Source organism: Falco peregrinus, chromosome 7 (genome assembly GCF_023634155.1).
Source record: "Falco peregrinus isolate bFalPer1 chromosome 7, bFalPer1.pri, whole genome shotgun sequence".
NCBI classification, from domain to species: Eukaryota; Metazoa; Chordata; class Aves; order Falconiformes; family Falconidae; genus Falco; species Falco peregrinus.
In genome coordinates, this window is record NC_073727.1 from 85,525,980 (window position 1) to 85,548,638 (window position 22,659).

Consider the following 22,659-nt stretch of genomic DNA (forward strand, 5'->3'; position numbering starts at 1 on the left):
GTTATTGATTTTATTCTAACTTTTAGAGTATGCATTTTACAATTTGTTACCCAGAGCTAAAATAACAATATAAAGCTAATTATTTTTTTAAATAATCAGACAGCATAGTATTGTGGGTTCTAGAGTTACGCATTTCCTCTTTAACTTGGCTCTCAAACCCAGGACTGCATGTATCAGTTTAGAAGTCTTCCACTCAAAGCTGTAAATAGGCTTCAACCTTTGCAAGCTGTTTCAAATTAATGAAGTGACGGAACTGTCCTCTTAAAAGTACACGTTTTGCAATATGGGAATAATTCTGAAGTCAGCACACATGCAAACATTACTAAAGGTAAAGATCAATGTGTTTTTATTCCTTTATTTTACTTGTAATGAATGTAACTTTCATTTTTAAACCAGAAGCCAAAAATCAGAATTTAGGTCTTATTCTGACCACAAAACACTCCACAACAAACCACCAAACCACCAACAAAAAACCCAACATACAATTCCTATGGGTCACAATTGCTGAAAGTTAAATTCAAGCAGGGTAATTCTAAAGATTCTAGCACTTTTAAAGGCTTGACATAGCTAAGCCTTGATGGGATACATATCCTATGAAAAGACTCTTTCCATCATCTTCCTAAGGATCTGCTTTAAGGCATCTGGATAAGTAAGAACAAGTGAATCCCCTTGTATCCTACCATCCTCCCACAGAACACAAAAAAAAAAAAAAAATACATACACTATAGGCAGGAGAGGAATTACACTTTCCCTTCCTAATGGCAGATGACAGGAGAAAAAACACCAAGACCAAGCTAGCAAAATCCAGGAATGACAATTACTCAATTGTCCAGTACCTTTTTAAAAAAGAGAAAGGTGCTCATTCCACACCATAAAAAAGAAGTCATTCTGTTCCCAGAAAATAAAAAAAATACCTAAGTTTTTATCACCTGCCCTAGAGAAACTGCTTTAGATTCTACCAATAATTTGGTGAGAACAGTCATTCAACTCTGGCACTTCAGTTTCAAATGATAACATATACAGTTTCCTTCGATACGCATCAGCAGAATTAGTTAGGATAGGTGCATCTAAGACCCACTTTTCAAGCTAGCAACTGCATCTTTCCAGGAGACACCCAGAGAGGACAGTTATCAGTGACAATGTGTTACTGTTTCTCCAGACAGAGCTTCTTCTCAAGTTAAAAGTACACAGCTTCTAAACATCACATTTAGTTATTATGTACACACAGTTAGTCTTCACTTACCTTTACAGCACCATCCCGTTCATCAAAATGAATGAAAGCATAGTCTTTTAGCTTCTTCACTCGCTCTAGCTTTCCAAATTGACTGAAGGCCTTTTCTAGTATCTCCTCTGTCACAGTATTGGCAAGATTGCGTACAAACAAAACTTTAACCTTTAAAAAAAAAAAAAAAGAAGACTTAGAAGTATGATCTAATTCCAAAACACAGGATGAAGTTTGCAAGTCACTGCTATGGGCAGTCCTGAAAATATCATTGCATTTTATATACATATACATGAATATGTAGATTTATATACTCATACAGCATGTTAGCTCCAAAATTCCCTAACTGATAGAAATATTAGATCTGTTTTCAAACATGACTACCTGAGTATTAGTACCCTGAAAGTCAACACAATTTGTTTAATGTTTAATTTAATGCTTAAAAGAATCCTAGCAGCAGTAATTTTCAACTCAGAACAGTTTCAAACTTGAAACAAGGCAGCTAGAACTGGTTACACACAAAATAACTGATCAAAACATTTCACTGTTTAGACAGGTTTTTGCACAGGTATCTGCAGAACAGTCATCATTATAATATCTAGGTCAGAGGTGACAAGCCTGCAGCTTTCAAGCTGCTTAACTTGTGGCTCCCACACTATAGCTACAACAAATACCTAGCATCAGGACTGTGCTTGCCTGAGGAACACTCAGTGACCTGAAGCCACAGCTAGAAGAGAGAACACAGACCAAATGGAATAGACAATGGCTGACACTGCCAAGTAACCCACGAACTTTCTCACAAGTCAAACTGTGTCCTTCCTTTGAGGAACAGCCACCCCCAATAATTCTGAAAAGTCTACTCCCTCCCCTGGCTCTCTAAAGCACGCGATACGGCTCCTAAGTTACACAAAGGCTGCTATGCAACTTACATTGTCGGAGAGGTTGGTTATCTTTCAACTATTGATATATGCCCTGTTAACTGCCTGACAGTGACTAAATCAATATAAAGTTTCATCAACCACCAACGGCTTACGATACAGAGCAGTGTGACAGAAGCTTAAACTAGACTCTTAATGTAGCAGACAACATAAACTGGACACCAGAAATCACATGTATTAGTGACCCATTAGTATTCAAAGACTCATCCTTGCATCCACACTGAGCCTGCACTAAATGACCGTACGTTAGCATGCTTACATGATGTCATCCGTGAGTTCTCCCAATTTACAAGCCTCCTTCACTTGTTGGGGGGAGTCCCTTCCACACACTGCCACCATGCTCTGACAGTCTAGTCACATCCCACTGCCAAATATGCTCACAGCCTTACTTTCCTACAATGCAGTTGCACATCAGCTGCAAAGGCCTACAACCTCTGCTCACATGCCCTCCGCTACTGGTTTCAAATTAGCTTATGACAAAAAGCAAGCAAACGTCGCACATGGCAGCGCTGACTTCCTGCTCCTAACCCTGATGGTCAACACAAATAACATGGTGGTGAAGCGACCAAAGAAAGCATGCTTCCATTTCTTAAGCAGAGCTATACTCTCTACTCCCACCACATACTGGAACTCAATAAATCCAGACACCCTTTTTATTACTATGTCATTAAGTTAAAATAAACAGGATAGATTTAACTTGATCTTCATCTCACTCACTAGAAGAGCTAGGATGGGGTGCCAAGTTTGGAAGAAGGGGTATTACAGATTTTAAGCCTGACACAGAGTATCAACTCTAGTCTTTGGCAATAGTTATTCTTGCTGATTCTCAGATGACAGAAGTCATAGCCATCTCCATGAGGAAAGCTGCTTCCTCGGGTGTTAAGTCTCTCCTACATGCCTCAATGGCAAAAGCAACCTTTCATTCTTGTAACCCCTATGTAATAACCATTTTTAGTGAACTGTCCTAATTGCTACCATAACCTTATTTCATAAAAATGAATTACAGTAAGTTTGTGATGTAAGCGATGATTTTAAAAAGCAGTAACTTTCAAACAAATATTCCCTATGCTTGTACTTTAGAAAAGAATGGAAACTACAATCTCATGAGGAAGCCCAAGAAGCCTTCACTAATAAACCCACAATAACTGACATGGTGTCAAACATGATTAAAAACCTCCAACATTATCACTTTGTTACAATATGCACTAACACAACATTTTTTAAAAAATTAAAAAGCAACTAACTTGATCTCTAACAGCTGAAATTTTTTAATACCTTTGGTCATGTTACATGTTAAAAGAGTAGCTGAACCGAAGATGATGTCAAAGTTAGGAAGCAGGTTAAAGCATAGGTTGAAAGAAGATGAACTCATTTCAATTTCATTTGAGCTATCTAAAGAGAACAAAGAAAAAAGAAAAAAAGGAAGTCCTCTTCATTAAGACTCATAGATTGTAACACCAAGGACCCAGAGATTGTAACACCAAGGAACCACAGATACACACCTAACAAGTGACATACCCAAGCAGCAGCACTTTGTCACAAAGGCAGAACTCACTTTTTAAATTGCTGAAGACTGGAGTAGCCCCACACCTTTCTGGGATCTGCTCCTTTTTCCTCCTCTTACCCACAGCACAAACACTTCAGACTCCACTACCACATTCTCCAAGGGTTACTAACCCCATCTCCTGTCCTGCAATCTACCAGGCAGCCACAAGCATAAGACTTTATTTAGCTGCTTAACCTGCCACTCCAGAATGTCCTTGTAGCCTCAGCCATGCTACAGAATTCAAGTAAAACATTAAGGAATCCACCTATGCTACAACTATAAGAGGCATCAAAATAACACTTAGGAGAAATTAAGCTATCAACACAGCTACTGAAAGTTGGGAAAAAGTCCACTTTGGACCACAGATCAATTACTTAACCAATTATACTCTGACCTGCCAGTACAAGCACTAATCTACTGCAGAACATTATGTCTAGCTTCAGAATCTAGCTTTCTACCTCATCGCACTCAAGGTACTTCCTATTTGAGGTAACAGCCCATTTAAATTTTAAGTATGCATTCATACAGTACTCTCCACAGCATTTAAGCACAAGTCTAAAGGAAAAAAGAGGCTTAAGTAAACATTTCAGAAATCTATTAAGTGTCCATGTATTGATGAAATTATATGCTGCTTCTGCAAGACATTTAGATCAACACTGTCCACATTCTGGCTACAAAGGTGAATGTCTTCCTCATCATGGACCTGCTTTTCTAGCAGTCTTGACAAGAAACCTGCCAATCAGATGATTATTCTGATAAAAGCAACCTCCTACTCCTACTCACAATGTTTCCTCCAGAGCCTTCTACCACAGGAATGTGTAAGACTACAAGGGTCAATAGTTCTCCCTTTGCTCCTGATTAACAGTACTCGAAGCACTGACAGCCAAACTGCAGCTCTCATCTGGGAGATTACTGACTGCAGCAGCAGCTCAGCTGCTCTTTTCTCTTAGGAGAAAGACAGCGATAAACAGAAAGTAAGCCTAACACTTTCAGCAGTGCCAGATGGGTCAGACCTTCTCCAAATGTACAGTTGAATGGGCAAGAAAGACTAGAGTAGAGACCTTCCCTGTTGCAAGAATAAGCGACGCAGCCAGCAAGAAAGGTCAGACACAACACTGCTTGTTTCAACTTCTGCTTCAGAGACACACTACGTGCTCTCTACTTCTTCAGCGTTCTCATTCAGTTAGTCTCTCTTCCATACGCCTTTAACCCAAGCTCCATGCCCTGTCTTTGGCATATGGCGCTAGAAGTATGCAAGCTGGTTTTCTGCACATTTTCCATATTTATGTTTCCTCCCTTTTCACGTCCCATTTCAAATAGAAAACAATACAAGGCATTAACACATACAAAAAAACAACCATTAAATGGGGCAAACCACTATCAAGCATCAATTTCTTTAGCTTTTCACTCCCCACATCTGTAAACTTGCTTAGGAAAGACAGCCAAGTATGTTGTCTACCACCTCCTGCTCATCTATTCAGTCATGTCAGCAGAAGTTCCTGCTCATTTATTTTAATAGTTTGCTGGATTAGGTCTCTTCTCTTTTGAGCCAAGAAACCAAACCGATAGATAGGCTGCCATATTTAGGAAGTGCCACCTTTGGCTTTTATTTTACCTGCAGGCCTCTTCCTCGCTGCTGATAAGTCTATGAAGCCAGGCAAGAAAATTAGAAGTCTGCAGACAGGGTAGTCCAAAAGCTTCTGTAATACTTGTATTACAGAAGCAGCTTTTTCCCTAAAATGAGCCCCCACCCCAACCCTTTTCCCTTATGGCTCACCAAAGAGGAGATCCCAGCCAAGCTATCTTACTAGGTCCATCAAAGTAGGACTCCAGCAAGTGACGTGTCTCAGATGAGAGTAAAAGCACAGATGAAAAGCAAGCAAAGAGAAAGAGATAAGGATATGGGCTAGCTAGGAGTTTCCATTAAACAACTCAGCTACACAACATAACTGAAAAAGACAGGGTCGAGCATTATCTGACGGGAAAAGAAAAAATCAGGTAATTCATTTCTGGCAAAATATCACACACGCACACACACACATAAAACAACTGCTACAACATACTTCAAAATGTTAACAGTCCAGACTCCCGTTTCATTGAAATAATCAAAATCCAAAAATATTACTAGTCTTGGTATTTTAAGGAATTAACTGCCCCAAATTAAAAAATAAAGATACAGAGTTCCAACTATGATGCAATTACCTAACTTCTCAGAAGTTACTACTAAAGGCAACTTTGAAAATACATTTGTGCATCTAACTGACACATTCCAATTCTGAAGTGATAAACAAAGTTCTGGGTTTAAAAAGAATTAAGGCTTGTTCCATCATTCCATTTAGATTTCTGTCCCTTCAAGTATTAAGCTACAAAACCATTTTAACTTTGGGAGTCTCCACCACCACTTCCAGATGAGAAATTAAGTACATCACCCTACGTGTCATTTTGGCAAGAATTACATTCAACATCCGGCCTTCGGAGCACAAAATAACATCAGTCAATAGAGTTTTTCAATTCACAACAATTATTCTAGAATGCATTCATATTTTTATCATCTCACCTGCCATCTCACCTCTGTCAAGAAGGCTGAAAGATGCTATTTAAACATAGGCTAATGTCAGAAAGTACTTACTTTGGAACAAGGCACTTTACATGTATTATGGTTCCCTTATAGCTTTATTACCTTTGCCATGACTTCAGGATCTGGGTCTTCTATAGGGTCAGCCCATTCCACTGTAACAACATTTCCCCAGACTTTCACTTTGCCGCTCATTAACCTACGTCTGGCCTGAGCAGCAGTTTTGTGATCTTCATATTCAAGGAAACAGAAACCCCGGTTCTTTTTCTTGTCATCAGGCTGATGATACAATATGACATCTGTAAGACCCTCTGAAATTAAGCAAAATATTTATTTGTTATGGTTTCAATCCATGAATTTGTATTATAAAGTGGGGATTATCTTTCTGGTAAATACACATCTGAGAAGTTGTTCTAAAAAAGAAGGAACACACTAGACTTTTGAGACCGAGTACATAATACTTTCACTACCTTCAAGACCAACATTTTAAGAGAGACACATTAGACTGTCCCAACTCAGGATCTGATTTTATAAATGAAGAAAGCTTAGTAGCTATGGAAAAGTACCTTTCCTCTAACTGAATGAAGAAGAGATAAGGGCAGCCAAGAGTTGTGCTTTGTCAGTTCTCCTCTCAAACCTCTAAGACACACCACTTATCAGCATGTGTTTTTTCCATGGATGTCTAAACTACAAGAGATCAAACCTGCACAATTTTTAGACATCTAAGAAGTTTCAGTGTTGCTCCAAGGAACCTGAAAGTAGATTGTTCAGTAACAGAGAAAGCCATCAAATGTTACCTTTGCCAGTTTATATGCTGTTATCAAAATGAGATCCTTATCAAATCACTAAGAATTCTAAAGCACAGAACTAGTCACATTATCCAACCCGCTTCATTTTTACCTTACGGTTTTAAAACATCCATTAGTATTGAAATAATTAAACCATCTATTTCTTTGAATGTTTTTTTTTAACGTTACACAATTATTATCTAGGTAAAACCTGGAACCACACATCGAGTCTCATCACAAGTATTTCAGCCCTCAGCATAACAACAGTTGAAAAAACCCCAAAACCACCTAGAAGTCAGGATAAATGCTGAGTGGTCTTTGTTTGGATTCATCATCATTCAACCATAAACCAAAAGATGGTGAAGAGAGTTCATCACTGACCATGTTTGACATCTTTCTAGCTCTACAAAACACAGTTCTTGACTTACCTGTTACTTTGCTAAATTCTTCAACAATTTGCTCCTTGGTTTTACTCTTAGGAATAGAACCGACGAAAAGCCTATTATTGGCAACAGAGATGCATACACCAATGTGTTTTCCAGAACGAATTTCATGGTTGTTGTACTGAAAGAAAAATAATTGGACATCCATCAGTTACAGGTAATTTTCACTCCCCTCAAGAGCAGCATACCAAATATTTTACTATTGCAAACACAGCACTGAGTAATATACTAAATTCTTTGGAGCTTAACACATTCTTACAATGCATATTCAACTGTTCTGAAGCATAGCCATGGTCTCTAAGATAGCTCCACAATTTCAGTCAACAATTATTCTTCCCTCCTTGTTCAAGCCTCTTTCTTATTACTATGGAAAAGGTAAGTCTTATGTCCAAGTCATCAAGGTCAAGGCTTCTCCCTTCACAACAGTGCAGGAAAAAAAAAGCAAATTCCTCTATAGACTGTACTTATGAATTCTTGATTTGTGTATAAGACAAGAGTTATAATTAAAGCGAGATTCCCTTCTAAAGTTCCATAGTTAATGAAAGAGAGCCGTGATCACGTCTTCACAAAACATGCAAGAGCAATTGGCAAATACTTTCCAAAGCACATAGATTACACATGTAAAGATAGTAAACAGCAAGAACAACCTTCTACTGACTTGAAATCCTAAGACTTCTGTTCAAACACTTCTCCCATAACAGATTGTTTAGAAGACACCCTGAACAAGTCAGCAGTTTAAGGGGAAAAAAAAAAGGTATTACTGTAGACATCTGTTGACAAAAAATGCCTTTCATTGAGATGCAGACACAGACATGCATCATCCAAATAAGCAGCAGGGAGGTCAACTGGTGGTACATCAACCCCTTTCCAACTGGAAGCCCTGCAACAGACAGTTCTTTAGCTAGGAAAATGTATTTTGTGGTCAACATTTTATTGACAAGTAGCAGCACAGCTTTTTAAGATTTAATCTAGCTATTTATTCTATGAGTTATTTTCTGTTTGGTGGTAAACCTGTACAAGCAAGTAATCTCACACCCCTTCTTGCTCTGTACACTAAAATCAGGGTGAAGATTATTTATTTATTTACATTTACCTTGTGCAAACAAAAACTACATCACTGAAAATTTTCAAAGTTAGATAATATCTGCATCAGAAGTGAGCTAAAAGGAGTACTGTACATGTGAAAAGGATCTGGAGTGGCCCCTTCCCAACTAATTATGTCTGAAAACACAGTAGGATACAGTAAAAGACTTCTGTACCTCTGTATCTGTCACCCACATGGCACAGGAATAGTAGACTTTAAAGTAGGAAACAGCTGAATAAAAGACTGTATGTGTATTATTCCGATTACTAAAAAACAGACTTATATACATTACTGAAGAGACGTATTACAGTAGTCCAAACAAAAAAAAAAATCCTTTAAAGAAAAACCTTTAAAGAAGCTGACAGTTTATTCGTCTGGAAATAGGACACAAACTGATTATTCATTAAATGAAGTGTAAATTAGGAAACACTTCTTTACATTATGAAGCATCTTTTATCTGAAAGGGTAGTGAAACACTGGAACAGGCTTCCTAGACAGGTAGGTGGTCGATGACCCCCAAGCCTGTCAGTGTTTAAGAAGAGGCATTTGGACAATGCCCTTAAATACTTTTTGCATTTTCAGCCAGCCCTGAATTGGGTCAGTCAGTCCCTTCCAACTGGAATATTCTATTGTATATGAATAATAGAAGGTATTACCCGACTCTTCCTGTTAAAAGTTGTAAGACCAAAATTTACTCCACATTTAATTCAAAGAAAGCCTCTCATACACCAATGGCAACACAGTAGTATTTCATAACTAAGAAAAAAAAATCTACCGTATTGCAATTCCACACTGACAGCAGTTGCTAGTAGTTTTTTTCCACAAAACATTAACTACTACTTTTCATTGTATGTTTCTCTTAACACAGAGTCTTGAACTAGGTGCTTTTATATATAAAGTTGGTGGGGTTTAGGTAAATAGTTTGCATGCCATCTGTAAACTTAGATTAGACATAAACTGGCCCAAATCATGATCCGGGTAAAGTGCCAGAACAATCAACCTACCAAATTAGCTATGTCAGCATACTGCTTCCCCTCCTGTCACCACTGAATCAATGCCCAAAGTTAGTAACAGAGATATTATTACCTTCTACACACTATAATTTTTTATTTTTTTTTTTTTTACTAAGTTCTCTAAGAACCTTGTTACAAACAGGTCAAAGTATGCATAAGGTCTGTCTTGTCATTTTATCCACCTAAAACTTTCACCAGTAATTTTAGCTTATTTCCAGCAGCAAATGGCAAGTTCTACTGCTACGCATAGCTGGCAAACTGCTTTAAGGGGCATATTTGCATAAGTCACCTGTACCTACACTTTGATCAAGCTTACACTTGCTCTAATCAAAAATACACTGTATGCTACTATAGTTTTCAGTATGTTTTCCTACAAGCTTCACATCATAAGTATTCATCCTGCACATGTCTACAGTAACTTTAACCACTCAGAAATCTTTTGAAAAAACTGAAATCTAACAGCTTCATAGGAAATAGGAGGGAGAACTGGACACGTGTGCAAAAACACAACTGGAGTCGCAATTCTTAACTCTATATAAAAGAGAAGGTAAACACAATCATGTTAAAAAGAGAAAAAATGCCTGGGGTCAAAAAAAAATTAAATCAGACTTCTGATCATCAGTGCTTGTATGAACATTTGAGACACCATTTCTACTTAACCAGCGAGGGTTATCCACACCAGATTAAGTACTGAACATAAACTTAACTGCTGTTAATATTTGTAAGTCTTCTCAGTATCAGGCCATAGCATCACTCCATTTTTGTCTCAAGCACAGCCCCAGAAGCATTTCAAATGCAATTTAGGCAATTCTCCACTTTAAGTGGCTTGAAAATGCATATACATGAACAAAATCAAGGCTCCCACCTTTTAAATTGCAGGATTTCTTCTGGTTAATGAATAGAGAAGCCAAGACTAAGTTTACCCAAAAACTTCAGTTCAGTTTATATTAAGTAGTTACAAAGACTGTGGATGATACAACAGCCATGCAAATATGAACTGTATACAAAATACATTACAACAACTGCAAGACAGGTCAGTTTATTCTCTGCTGCAGTTTGGGCATTGACAAAACCTCATAAGCTCCCTCTTATTACTCAGAAGGCTACAGGCAGCGCAGAGATTTTTGTTCTCATTTTTGCTACATTTCAGAGAGTCCTGAATGGGGCAGGGGGGGAGAAGCCTCCGGGAAGGAGATGGGAAGTAACAGAAGAACCCCTATGCCAGTCCAGAAAGCTGGAAAGTAAGCTGTATACACATCAGAAGATTACTGCTAGTATCAAAAAGAACACCACCGGTTAAAATACTAGGTTATTACAATGGCTAGGACCAAGGGCTCAGTGCTTCTAAGACATCTTTCAGTAGCCTCTCCCACGCACGCGTAACTAATACAAGTGACAGACCTACGATTTTCAACTGAGCTCTCCAGTCATATATTGCTAGTACCCCTGCAAATCACTCCCAGACAACTTTGGAAACTTATAATACACCAAACTAGCCAGCCAACTACAACTAGAACCATTCAGAATCTGGCAAATGCCATAGGATCCAATTTAAATCTAACCTTGCCCTCCAAGAGGTTAGCATGAAGGCTGAAAAACTGTCCCATCAATCGCAACACTTTTCAACTATTACACTCAGCAGCTATTTAACTGAAAAAACGGAACAATACTTTTTTTTTCCCCACTGATCAAAGATCACATAAAAAGGGACAAGCACATACCTCCCTTGTAACATTTAGTGGAAGACTGAGGCTAGGATCTGATGTTAGTTTTATGGAAACACAACCTGAATGACTATTCAGAACACTGCCTTTAAGCAAAATCCCACTAAGTGAAGAAAAATTCCTTTTTGTTAGTTTACTAAGCACCTCTGACAATGTATGTTATTTGATTCACTTTTTTGCTACGTCATGTACATAACTTCGTTCACACACGATGTAGATAGCTATGCTGACAACGGAAGTATGAAGAGGTATATGCAGTTATCTTCAGTATGTCTGGATTGCGCACAGGAACACTAACTGTTCTTAAAAAGCTAAACAGCATACACCAAATATTTTTGTATTTCCACACTTTTGTAGACATTTCTACACTTCAACACATTCCGATCTTCAGTTTGATTTTTCTCCACTAAATGACTTACATTATTAGTGTCAATACAGTACCTTAATCGTTTAAGACGTACCTTACTACAAAACAAGACACTTTTACCCTACTATATTAATACAGTATCAGTACACCTCCGAGCGAGTATGGTTAGCAGTCTTGAGGGGCATAATGCACACTGATCTTGGCTGTATCAACGTAGCCGTAACTAGCTCAACAAAATTCAAACTCAACTAGGAAAACAAAGAAGCAGTGCGAGGATCAGGGCGGTGTTTCTTTCCCCCCTCTTTTTTAGTAATGGATTCTTCATGCACAAAACCTATAAAGTTTACAAAGAATAGCCTATTTCTTATATCGAACTATTTCATGCCTCTGTGCAAACCAAAGAAAATGTTCTTTTAACCTGGAAGGATTTATGACTTTTTCCAGTCAGTTGCAGCAAACAGAACAGACCGTAACACTCAAGAGAGATTATTTCCCATCTGAAGTATCTTATGAAATTCTGGGACTTCAGAGCTTTTCCCCAGGCGGGGCCCCCTGCCGGCGGCCAGCACAGCAGCGATCCCAGCCCACCCCACCACGCTCCCTGTGTGCGCCACACCGGCCCCAGCACAGCTGCTCGGAAGTCACTATTGCTACTGCAACTTTTTGTTAGTAATAAAGGCTCACCTAGCTGGTCCAAACAGCAGTCCATCGGCTGTTTGTTTTTTTTTCATGTGTCCCTAATACAGCCAGTAGAAATGTATATGCAATGCAGAAGTATTTAAAAACACCTACTGGACATTTATGAAGTGATCTAACAACTACAGTTCCATCCCAAGCATTAGAATCAGGACAACTGCTTACAAACCAGAGAGCATTCTTCCAAAAAAAAAAAAAAAATCCAAGTAAGAAAACTTACCAGTTTAACAGCTTCCTGAGCTGCCTCTTTAGTACAAAAAGTGACAAAAGCATATCCTCTATTTAGACCAGTTAGTGGATCCATCATTAAGCGGAGATCCCATATAGGGCCAGCTTTTTCAAATAACGGAACAAGTTCATCTTCAAACAAGTCTCTTGGAATCTTGCCCACAAAAATCTACAAGACAAGACACATACAGAGTGTTTTTTATAAAAAAAAATAAAATACTTCCAATGAATAAGAATACCTCTACATAAGTATCTGCTTCTTACCTCTGTACCAACAGAAGGTTGTTGTCCTGAATATACAGACTCGGGAGGAGGCCCACCATACTTTCTCTGTCCAGTAGTCACATCAAGAGTGTAGCCGGTTCTCTCCAAGAGTGCCTTCAAGTAAAAAACTTAAAACTTTAAAATCACATACAAATTCAGCTAGTTTAGATGCATTTCATTCACAGACATGCTTATAATCCCTCTTAAACTGTACTGCTTTTGAAACTCCCACAGGCAAACAAGCCTACTGCCAGTACTTCAACAAGAAAATTGCAAAACAACCAGCAGAAGGATCAGGTAAAGAAATACTGCTACAAAACCAGACATTGAGTTTTCCCAATTCCTTCATTTTCATACAAAAAAAAAAAAAAAAAGCAAAATAACAGAATAGTGACATTCCCTTTAATTAGAAAGATATTAGTCTGAGCCACTTCTTGTTTTGGCATGTCCAATCTTGCAAACATTTATGCACAGGAGTTCCCTTCACTTAATGGGATTACTCATAAGTGTGAAGTTAAAAAACACATGTTTAAGTGCTTACACCCCTGGAACACCAGACTGCTTCAGGTATCCAAACACTGAAGTGGTAGTACTACTTACTTCCTCCTGTCACCCCACTCCCCACCCCCCCCACACCCCCCAAATTCCTTGTGGGCACATACACCATCCCAGCACAACTGATCCTCACTAGAATCACTGCATACAGTTACAGGTATACTACCAATTTAAAATGTTACATGAAATTCAGTATGCAAATACATAATGAGAAACTCCTCTGAAATTAGAATTCTTAATAATTTTCTACAAAGACCAATCAACTCTTAACACAAAGAAACAGCATACTAAACAAGCCTAATTATAATCAAGAGTTAGTGATTTCACAACTGGAAAATTGTAAGTTATTTAAAATATTACAGCCATCAGCAGTAAAACCTATGCTTTTAGTTAGTTAACAAAGTCCTCATACTGTTGTTTAATGTAGTAGTAACAAAATCTCTATCAGTTTTTTTGAATTTACAATTAGTGGCATCCCAGCCTCAAAGTCAGGAGAAAAAATATTTTCTAGTTTCACAAGCTACACAGTTATTTGTAACACATTAATTTTGCACATCACACACGGGAAGTTAAAAGATGAAACATTCTCTTGCTTTACAAGACATCAACTAAGCATGCTTAGGGGGGGTTGGCCTTTCCTTAAGCTTTGATAAAGTTGCTAATCACAATATACCTAACTCTTGAGACAGGAGTCTCTTGCTAGCAGAAGACTCAGTCCAAGAAATAGCATGTCCATTACTAAGACACTTTGGGGTACAGTTTATGAGAACAGTGATTATATCATAAGAAGTGAGCTAAATCCTAAACCAATTACAAACTAGGTTTTTTCAGACACATGTGGTACCTCCTCCCCATTGTGGAGTTGCTTTAAACCTGAGCTGAAGGGGATGGGGGAAACAGAACAGAAAAGAACCAAAAAAACAACCACCAATAGCTCAAGTTAGGCATTCTCAAGTTAAAGATCTATGCTGACAAGTTTCCAAAAACTTTTAAATGTGAAATAGTATAAGTGTCTCAACTGGACGTAAAGCAAACTGTCAAATCTTTTTCACTTTTATATACATTTGGTTCTACTAATGAAGAGTATATTAACTTTCCTCTTGAAAAGGAAGAGGTGTAAGATAAAAAAGCAAGTGACAGCTTTCAATAATGAGAAATTATCCAACACACCTTTTTTAAGAAAAGCACAGTTCCAAGATAATCAAGATACCTCTCACAACAGGTTTGAAAAACCACATATAGACCACAAAAATTTTATTGTTTAGGCACATACCTTAATTTTTGCCTCATCTGGTCCTTTGCTAGAATCTGCCACCTTGGTCCCCTGTTTTTCCCTCTGCCTGTATGTCTTCATGACTCCACATAAAAAGGCACTTTTGTTCTGCAAAAGATGTATTAATCTTCAGTTCTGAAAACACGACAAGCCAGAATCTAACTTTACCTTGAACTAATACAGTGCTCATATTACCTATCACATATAGATCACTAAAGAAACTTAAGCAAACCTCTTGCCAGCCAACTAGCAGTTTATCCCTCAACAATTATATCCTAAATTGCTTAACATTACCTGAACATGTGAGAGATCACTGTCTTTAAACTGCTGAAGAACTGCCAATGCACCTTCTTCATTAAATTCCTTTAAAGCTTCAATAGCTCTTTCATCTAGATCACTATGTGCAACTAACCCTAGAGAAAAGAAAAAAAATTACTAATTATATTTGGGCAGGAATCTTTGTTTAACCACATTTAACACATCTAACACATTTCAGTGACCCCTAAATCAACCAGTGATTAACTTAAGTTACTATACCTAAGAAATCACTTAGTCCTCTTAAAGATAAATATTTAAGTGCATTTAACCTTTTTTAATCAAAAAGTGTAAAAAAAAAAAAAAAGTTAAGATCCAGAGTAACTGTTACTGCATTTATGTATTTATTTGACTTCTGTGAAACCCAGATGTTACAAGTGCCAAGTTTATTTTCAATATCCTGACACTTAATTTGGAAGGATCTACCAAAACCTGACTTAGCTTGCCTAGCAATGGTACCTTGGTACATTTTCAGAAGACTGTAAAGACAAATAAACTGCAGCACTAAAAGTGACCACCACAATCCAAAAATCAAGTTTAAAAAATGCTAGCTATTACCACGTCTGAAAAAACCACTACACTAACCTTTGCATCCATGAGCCCAAATACTATGTCATGAAGTATCATTTATATGAGAAGATTACTATCAAGGCTTCCGTTACTTACAGTTCCTACAACTACATTAAAAAATGCACAAAGACCACATCATCTCCTACTCCTAAAAATGATCTGTTGCTATGGTCAGCTGCATACTTCTCCTTCCCCCCTCAGACCAAGTGGCCCGGCCCAAGACTCTTCTCTGAAGAATACAACAAATTAACGCACTGAATGGAAAACATCCACAGATTTTGGCAAGTCTGCAGTTCCCATACTTTTGGAAACCACAAAAAGTTGCTATTTTAGCCCAAAGACAGCAGAATCCAATAAAATATCGTAAGCGCGGTTTTGCAAGTTTTACATCTTACCTGCAACGTAAATTTCATCTAGTTTTTCAGCAACTTTCTGTGGTAAACCAGCATCAAGCAATGTCTGGAAATGCTCAGAATGGGTAACTGCAGCAGAAGTATCCATGGGCTCTTCAGTACCATTCCCATTAACATGTTCAGTAGCCATGTTTCCAGATATCTGTGCAAATGCAATAAGCGTCATAATTAAGCTAGAAATATCTTCAAGCAGAACAATTCAAGTGACAATACATGCAACAAGACTGCCCTATTCTTACAAAAAACAAATTCCAAAACCAAAAAAAACCCCCACCACGTAGACCACTTCCCTGCTACTTTTAGCTTTGGAAGACGAGCAAAATTCCTCAAAAGAAGCACTAAAACAAAGGAAAGCCCTAACGCCACTGCCTAGCGGGGGTGGGGTAGCTTTCACTGCAGGTTTTACACAACCCAGCCAGACACTGACTCACCTCCCTCTCTCTGTCTCTCTAACGCACTCCCTAAGAGACTCTGAACAAGTTAGAAATGGAGCAAGAAGCCAATGGCGGGGGTGGGAGGAAAAGCAAACCTGCCACATGCCGCCGCCGCTACCGCGATACCGTCACTGACACCCGCTGCTGCCTCCACCTCCCGTTGCAAACTCGCTGCCCCCCGGAGCGAGCCGCCTCTCCGCGCCCCAGCCGCGGCCGGGCTCCCCTTCCGCCTCCGCTCCGGTGCCGGCCGGGCAAGCGAGAGGAACAAAGCGCTCTTCCCAGTCCGCACCCACCCACGGCGGCGGCGGCAGCGGCGGCCGCCATGAGCCCGATGGAAACACGTGCTCTGCGCGTTCAGATGTCCTACAACTTCCTCCAGTGACCGACTTCCCCCCCCTCCCCGCCACACTCCCGCAGGAGGAGCGGCTCCCCCCCACCCCAAGCCCCAGCCGTTCCCTACCTCTCACCCTATTCCCCCCAGAGAGCGGTTGCAACACCCCGGGCCCGATTTCACCACTCGGCCGGGAGCTGGCGGCGCCTCCCGGCCCCGCCGCCACCCCCAGCCACACTTCTCCCCGAAACAATGCAGGGGCCCGCCGCCCGGCCGTGGAGCGCCGCTGCCCGCCGCCCACCGCCTCACGACGTGACCGGGGCCACGCGAGAGCCGAGCGGCCCCCCTGCCCACGCACACGCCGGGCACGGAGGTCGCGGCTCGCCCCGCTGCGGCGCGGCTCCCCCCGGCCCGGCCCAGCCCAGCCCCTCACGGGCAATGAATGGAGCGGCGGAGCCGGCAGGACAATGAGGCGAGAGCCACGCGCCCCCGCGCGGGGACCGCCCGGGTCCCCCCAGCCGCCGCTGCCGCCCCAGCGCCGGCCAGCTGCCGGGCCTAGTGCGCGGGCACCGGCCCAGCCCGGCCGCCCCCCGCCCGACAGCAGCGGCCACGAAGGCAGCCAGCTCCTCCACCCATCGCGCAGCGCCTGGCAGCCGGGCCGCGGCCCGCCAGCGCTGCAGGGCCCCGGCGTGCGCCGCCCGCCCCGCCCGCCGGCTCCCCTCAGCCGCCTCAACCCCCTCCACGGCCCGGCCCGGCCCGGCCCTGCCCCGGCCCGCTCCCACCCCGCTCCACGGGCGGCTGCCACCGCTCCGAGCCACGGCGAGCCCAAGCCCGCCGGCCCGCCCGCCGGCGCCCGGCGCCTGACCTGTCGCTGCGGGGGTGAAACGCCGTGCGAAGGGGCTCGGGGCGCGGCTAGCGGCTCGGCGTGCTGAGGAGCTGCCCCCCTTCTCCGCTCCCTCGGTGTGTCCGGACAGTGTGCTGGAGCTGGCGTAAAATGGCGGCCGCTCGAGCGCTCACGCCGCTGCTGGCACCAACCCCAGCCCCTTCCACTCGGCTCGGGGGGGGGGCGGGAGGGGAGAGGAGGAGGCGCCGCGCGCGCTGGCGCAGCCCCAAACCCGGGGTCTCCCAGGCAGCTCCGCAAGGGTTATCGCCTCGCCCCGCCCGCCGGGCTGCCCGCGCGCGCGCCCGCCCCTCCCCGCCCTCGCGCGCGCCCTCGCCCGCCCTCCCCTCCGTCCCCCACGCGCTCGGCGTTCCGTGCGAAGCGGCGCGCGCCGCCCTCTTCCTACGGGCCGGGCGGCGCGTCAGCCGGCGGGGGGCGCGCGGGGCTCGCACGGCCCGCGCGCTGCCGGGGGGGGGGGGGGGCGGTGGCGGGACAGGCCCCGCGGGGGGACGGCGCGTTGCGGGGGCGGCCGCGCGCCTCCCCTGCACCTGTGCGGGCGCCGCGCGAGGAGCGGCGCTGGCGGAGCGGCCGGCCGGGCCGCGCGGGGATTGGGCGAGCGGCCGTTCCCACGGCGCGCAGGTGGCACAAAGCGAACGGCGGCGGCCGGAGGCGGGGAGTCCGGCGCGCGGCGGGGACACGGCGGAGACAAAGCCACGCAGACAAAGGGAGGGGAGAGCGGCGCTTTGTGCGGCTGCCGGCCGGCCCAGAGCCCGGCGGCGCCCCCCCCCCGCGGAGCCGGGAGGCGCCTCCCCGCCCTCCCTGAGGTGCGCGCCGGACCCCGCAGCGGCCCCCCCCGGCCCGCCCCTGCGGAGGGCGCGGGTTCCCTCAGCCGCGGCGCGGTCACTCCGCCGGGGCGGCGGGCGGCGGCAGGGGCTGGGCTGTCACGCAGGTCAACCGAAATGCCGCAGCACGCCCGGAGGAGCGAGGCCTTTGCCCCACAGCCACCCTCCGGGCCCTGCTCCTCCACGGTTTAACTTTGTGGCGCCGGCCCAGCAGAAGGTGGGTGTCACCGCACAGCGTTGTCAGACGCAGGGCCCGCGCTGGGGATCCTCGCCGCACGCTTCCGAGTTCCTAACCGGTCTCACTCGCGCAGCTTAACACGAGAAAACTCAGAAACCAACCTACTGATCCGTGCCAGACCTGTAACTCGAGGTAAAGACAGCGAAATGAAGGCAGGAGGGCACACAGAACGGTACTCGCTTCTTAAAGGCGGCTCGGCAACCAGCTGCCCCGCTACTGCTGCCCCTTAGCCCAGCCGAGCATCTTCAGTGTGTCTCCAGTGTTCTAAAAATCCTTCCACCTGCACAGCAGGGCAAGCACAGACAGTTACAGGGGTAGATCACTGTAATACCCACATGCTGGTGTCTTAAGTACCTGAAACATACAAGAAAAATCTCTTCAAGTACTTGATGCAGTAAGACTTCATTACAAACTGAATCACTCTGCAGGTTAGCCTGAAATCGCAACAAATACAAGGCAGCTCTACATTATCAAATATTCCAGCTAATTCATAATTTGAAAGTGTCATGTAAAAATTTTTACTCAAACTGTTCCCCTATATTTAAAAAAAGAACAAGACTTCATGAAGAAAATAATTTTAGTAAAACAAAAGCTATTAGTGCAAACTTGTCTGCTATTTTTAATCACATTCTTTATCAAAATGTTAATATTTTGCTCCCTTCAAAAATTAATAACTCAAATTAATAGCTCAAAAATAGCTGTCAGCTGGACAATGAGAGTAACACCCTCAAAAACAAATTTGGAGAGCATTTTCTGGTGAAAATACTGCACCAAAACATACTATTCTCAGACATTTACAGAAGGTGTTTCAGTGGGGTGTTTACAGATGTGAGCCGAGTTAATATCTAATTTCATAAATTAATTTCTCTGGAACTAATGAAAACAGTGGAAAATGTTTCATTAATATTCCTAGTCACTGGATCTGACTAACTACAGGTGGTAAACTCCTGAGAAAGTAATTCCCACTTTCAGGCCCATTTTTAGAGGGAAGCCTTTTTACACACTTTTCCTCCATAAAATGGAAGTAAAAACAATAAAAAGACTAGGATAAATGGAGTGAACAGATTTGCACCCTTATTTAAAACCACAGCTGACCCAGAGTCAGTTGCAGGCATTTGATCCTTTGAAATTTTATGTAGAAAGGAGGAAGAAAGGAGTCTGACATGCAGTTCCTCTAAATATAGCTCAGTTATTAGCCGTAATATCAGTAGGACAAAGACAAGAGTGGTACGCCCAGGAAAAGATCCATGAAATCATGATGTGAGGGTTTGGGGGGTGGGGGTGGTGTTTTTTTAAATCATGTAGAACATCCATTGAAAAAATACCCAGCCAAGAACATTTGCAGGCACTTACCAAGTGACTTGGATTTACCCGAGGAGTTTTGCTGCATGTGCCTGAAAGTTTCACAACTTCTCACCATAAATAAAATTGTGTTAATTCCTAAATTCTCCAGGAATATGAAACCCCTGCCTGCTTCTAGTCCAACTGCAACTACTGCAGAACCCCACTGAAGCCAGAGCTGGATCTCTGAGCCTCCCTAGCACATCCATGGTAAAACCAGTGTTTACAAGACCAACTACGGAGTTGCATGGATGAAGCAGAGAAAAATAAATTTAATTTGACTGTAAGATTAAAAGTCTAATTTTTGGTTTTGAACTACTTATGTACAGTTGAAGAACTAGAAACTAAACAAAGAAACAAAATCTAGAATACTCAACAGGAATCTTACCTTCCATTTCTATGATGCCTTTTGCAAGTGCGCATGCATTGGAAATGTAGGCTCGGTTATAGAACTGCCTATACTTGAGCTATGAAATGCTGCAGCACTAGAGGGGTGGAACACTCTGGTCATACACCAAATGTCACTGCTTGTAATAACAAACCAAGTCCCCTGTGCTATGTTTGCCACAGCACTACTCTGAAATGATTTGGCCACTCTTGGGGCTTCTCAACAACACGTTTTCCACCCCATTCCTAGCCCTTAGCCTCCTTGGTAAGGCTGCCAAGTTATTAGATCTGTGTATTATGAAGATATCTAACATCAGCAGACTACAGTCTGCAGTTTGTTCCATGTAGTGCACAACTGGCCATTGGCCTATTTTCCCTGTGAGATCCTTGGAAAAAAAGACTATGTGGGGAAATACCTTTTTAATTAAAATTCTGTTTAATTTGTTCATTCAATCAGTCAGAGGCTCTATGTTTTAAAAGATGGGCTCAGTTACAAAATACAAGGCCTCTGCCTGTTAGGAGAAAAATGCAAGTTGGAAATTAACCAAAAGGAGATGAGTAGATATGAAATTTTCTTACACTGTAACATAGATTTAAAAGTTCTTCCATTTTAAGAAGTAACTTACAATCTAAAATTGTCACAATTTCAGCAAAGGCAGACTGAACTTAAGTAATGGTAATATTTTCTTTTAACATTCTTTCCATCTTTTCACTTTTCCAAAACTAGGCAGGAGTAACGCTAATTCAAACAAAATCAACGTTATTCCCCTGTTTATTTAAACTGTTTCTAAGTCTCTAACTTTGACCTTGCTAACTCTTCAAACACTTCACTTCTTCCAACTAAGTCAGAAAAACAAAAGCAGCAAACAAAAGTGCTTGCAAATCCAGTTCTGTTCACAGATTGGGAGACAATAGGTGCAAACTGAAACATGAGAGGTTCCCTCTGAACATCAGGAAGCACTCTTCCACTGTGAGGTTAACCAAGCACGGGCACAGGTTGCCCCGGGAGATTGTGGAGTTTCCATCCCTGCAGATACTGAAAAGCTGTCTGGGCATGGTCCTGGGCAAGCATGTCTAGATGGCTGTACTTGAGCAGATGGATGGATTCTGTGATATGGTTAATTATCCTGATCTTTAAAAGTACAACTCTATCCACTCACTAAATGATGTTTCTTTCTTGATAGTTGGGAAGACTCCACCACCCCCACCCCCCCAAACCAATAAACAAAGTAATTTTGCACTGATTTTTAATTCTTCTAGTTCTACAAGATGGATGATGAGTCTATTACAGACTTTACATCATACATTTCAGGGCTTTTGAGGTTGAAATCGCCTGCATTCTACTAAATATTTGCCCAAATGGTCATAGGCAGAGAGCAAGCCTGGTAATGAGGAGGAATGGGGCTCTTCCAGAAATTTTATATATAGACTGAAGGTCTTGAAACAGCTTATTTCTGAATGGCTTCTCCTTTTGCTTTACGTTTGTGCTATAGCAACAGTGCCAGTGAAAGAAAGGGTATTGGACTACTTATTTCTGCAAAGTATCTATGTTTTAAGTTCTTCTTTACCATACCAATCACTGCTTTTTCCTCTTTCCAGTCAACATCACCCCCTCCTCCACACACAGGTACACCACCACCCACCACTCCCTCCAAATCAAACACTCCAGAGCTGACATTCTAAGAGAAAGGCACAACAGAAGCCGCAGAAGGTAGTTTAGTTCACATTCCATTAATACCTTTTGCTTTTTTCTAATTTAAGTTGGAGGATTTTCACACAGTTGTTTATCAGCCATAGGTTCAGAACAACCATTGTAGAATTCAATGTATTTTGCAGTACACCATAGGTTAATGTCTAAGTATTGAAAGAGTGGAGGAGGAGAGCATTCTATTTTTGCGTGCATACAAAACAGTGAAGTCACTTCCATGTGTATGTGGAAATGCCAACTCAAAGCCATCCCAAACTGACTGTTATCACTCAGAAACCAGATGCCCAGCCTTGTCACAAAGAACTATAAATGCCTTACGCTTACTGGCAAAAAAGCAGTGTTAAGAATTATTCAGAACCTATACCTTCAACACAGACAAGAAACAAATGAGGGAACATAATACTGGCCTACAAAGTCAGAAGTGGCATGGAGAAAACTAGAGTAGTTCTTCCTCTACTCTTCCATTCTTTCTTCCAACAGAAGG

At 42.3% G+C, this 22,659-nt stretch overlaps 1 protein-coding gene across 5 annotated transcripts in view; it reads right to left on the bottom strand.

Annotated features, from left to right (window-relative positions):
• The window catches only part of SYNCRIP (synaptotagmin binding cytoplasmic RNA interacting protein), a 26,234-nt gene extending 8,390 nt beyond the window's left edge, over nt 1–17,844 (bottom strand). For all 5 annotated transcript variants that reach the window (XM_055809820.1, XM_055809819.1, XM_055809818.1 and 2 more), the window contains exons 1-9: nt 17,645–17,844; nt 15,997–16,156; nt 15,011–15,129; nt 14,717–14,824; nt 12,889–13,002; nt 12,617–12,793; nt 7,498–7,633; nt 6,387–6,592; nt 1,244–1,393 (exon numbers count right to left, since the gene is read on the bottom strand). In XM_055809820.1, coding sequence (XP_055665795.1) covers nt 1,244–1,393; nt 6,387–6,592; nt 7,498–7,633; nt 12,617–12,793; nt 12,889–13,002; nt 14,717–14,824; nt 15,011–15,129; nt 15,997–16,144 — 1,158 coding nt within the window. In that variant the 5' untranslated portion in view covers nt 16,145–16,156; nt 17,645–17,844. The remainder of the gene's footprint in view (nt 1–1,243; nt 1,394–6,386; nt 6,593–7,497; nt 7,634–12,616; nt 12,794–12,888; nt 13,003–14,716; nt 14,825–15,010; nt 15,130–15,996; nt 16,157–17,644) is intronic.
• Nucleotides 17,845–22,659: the final 4,815 nt, after the last annotated feature.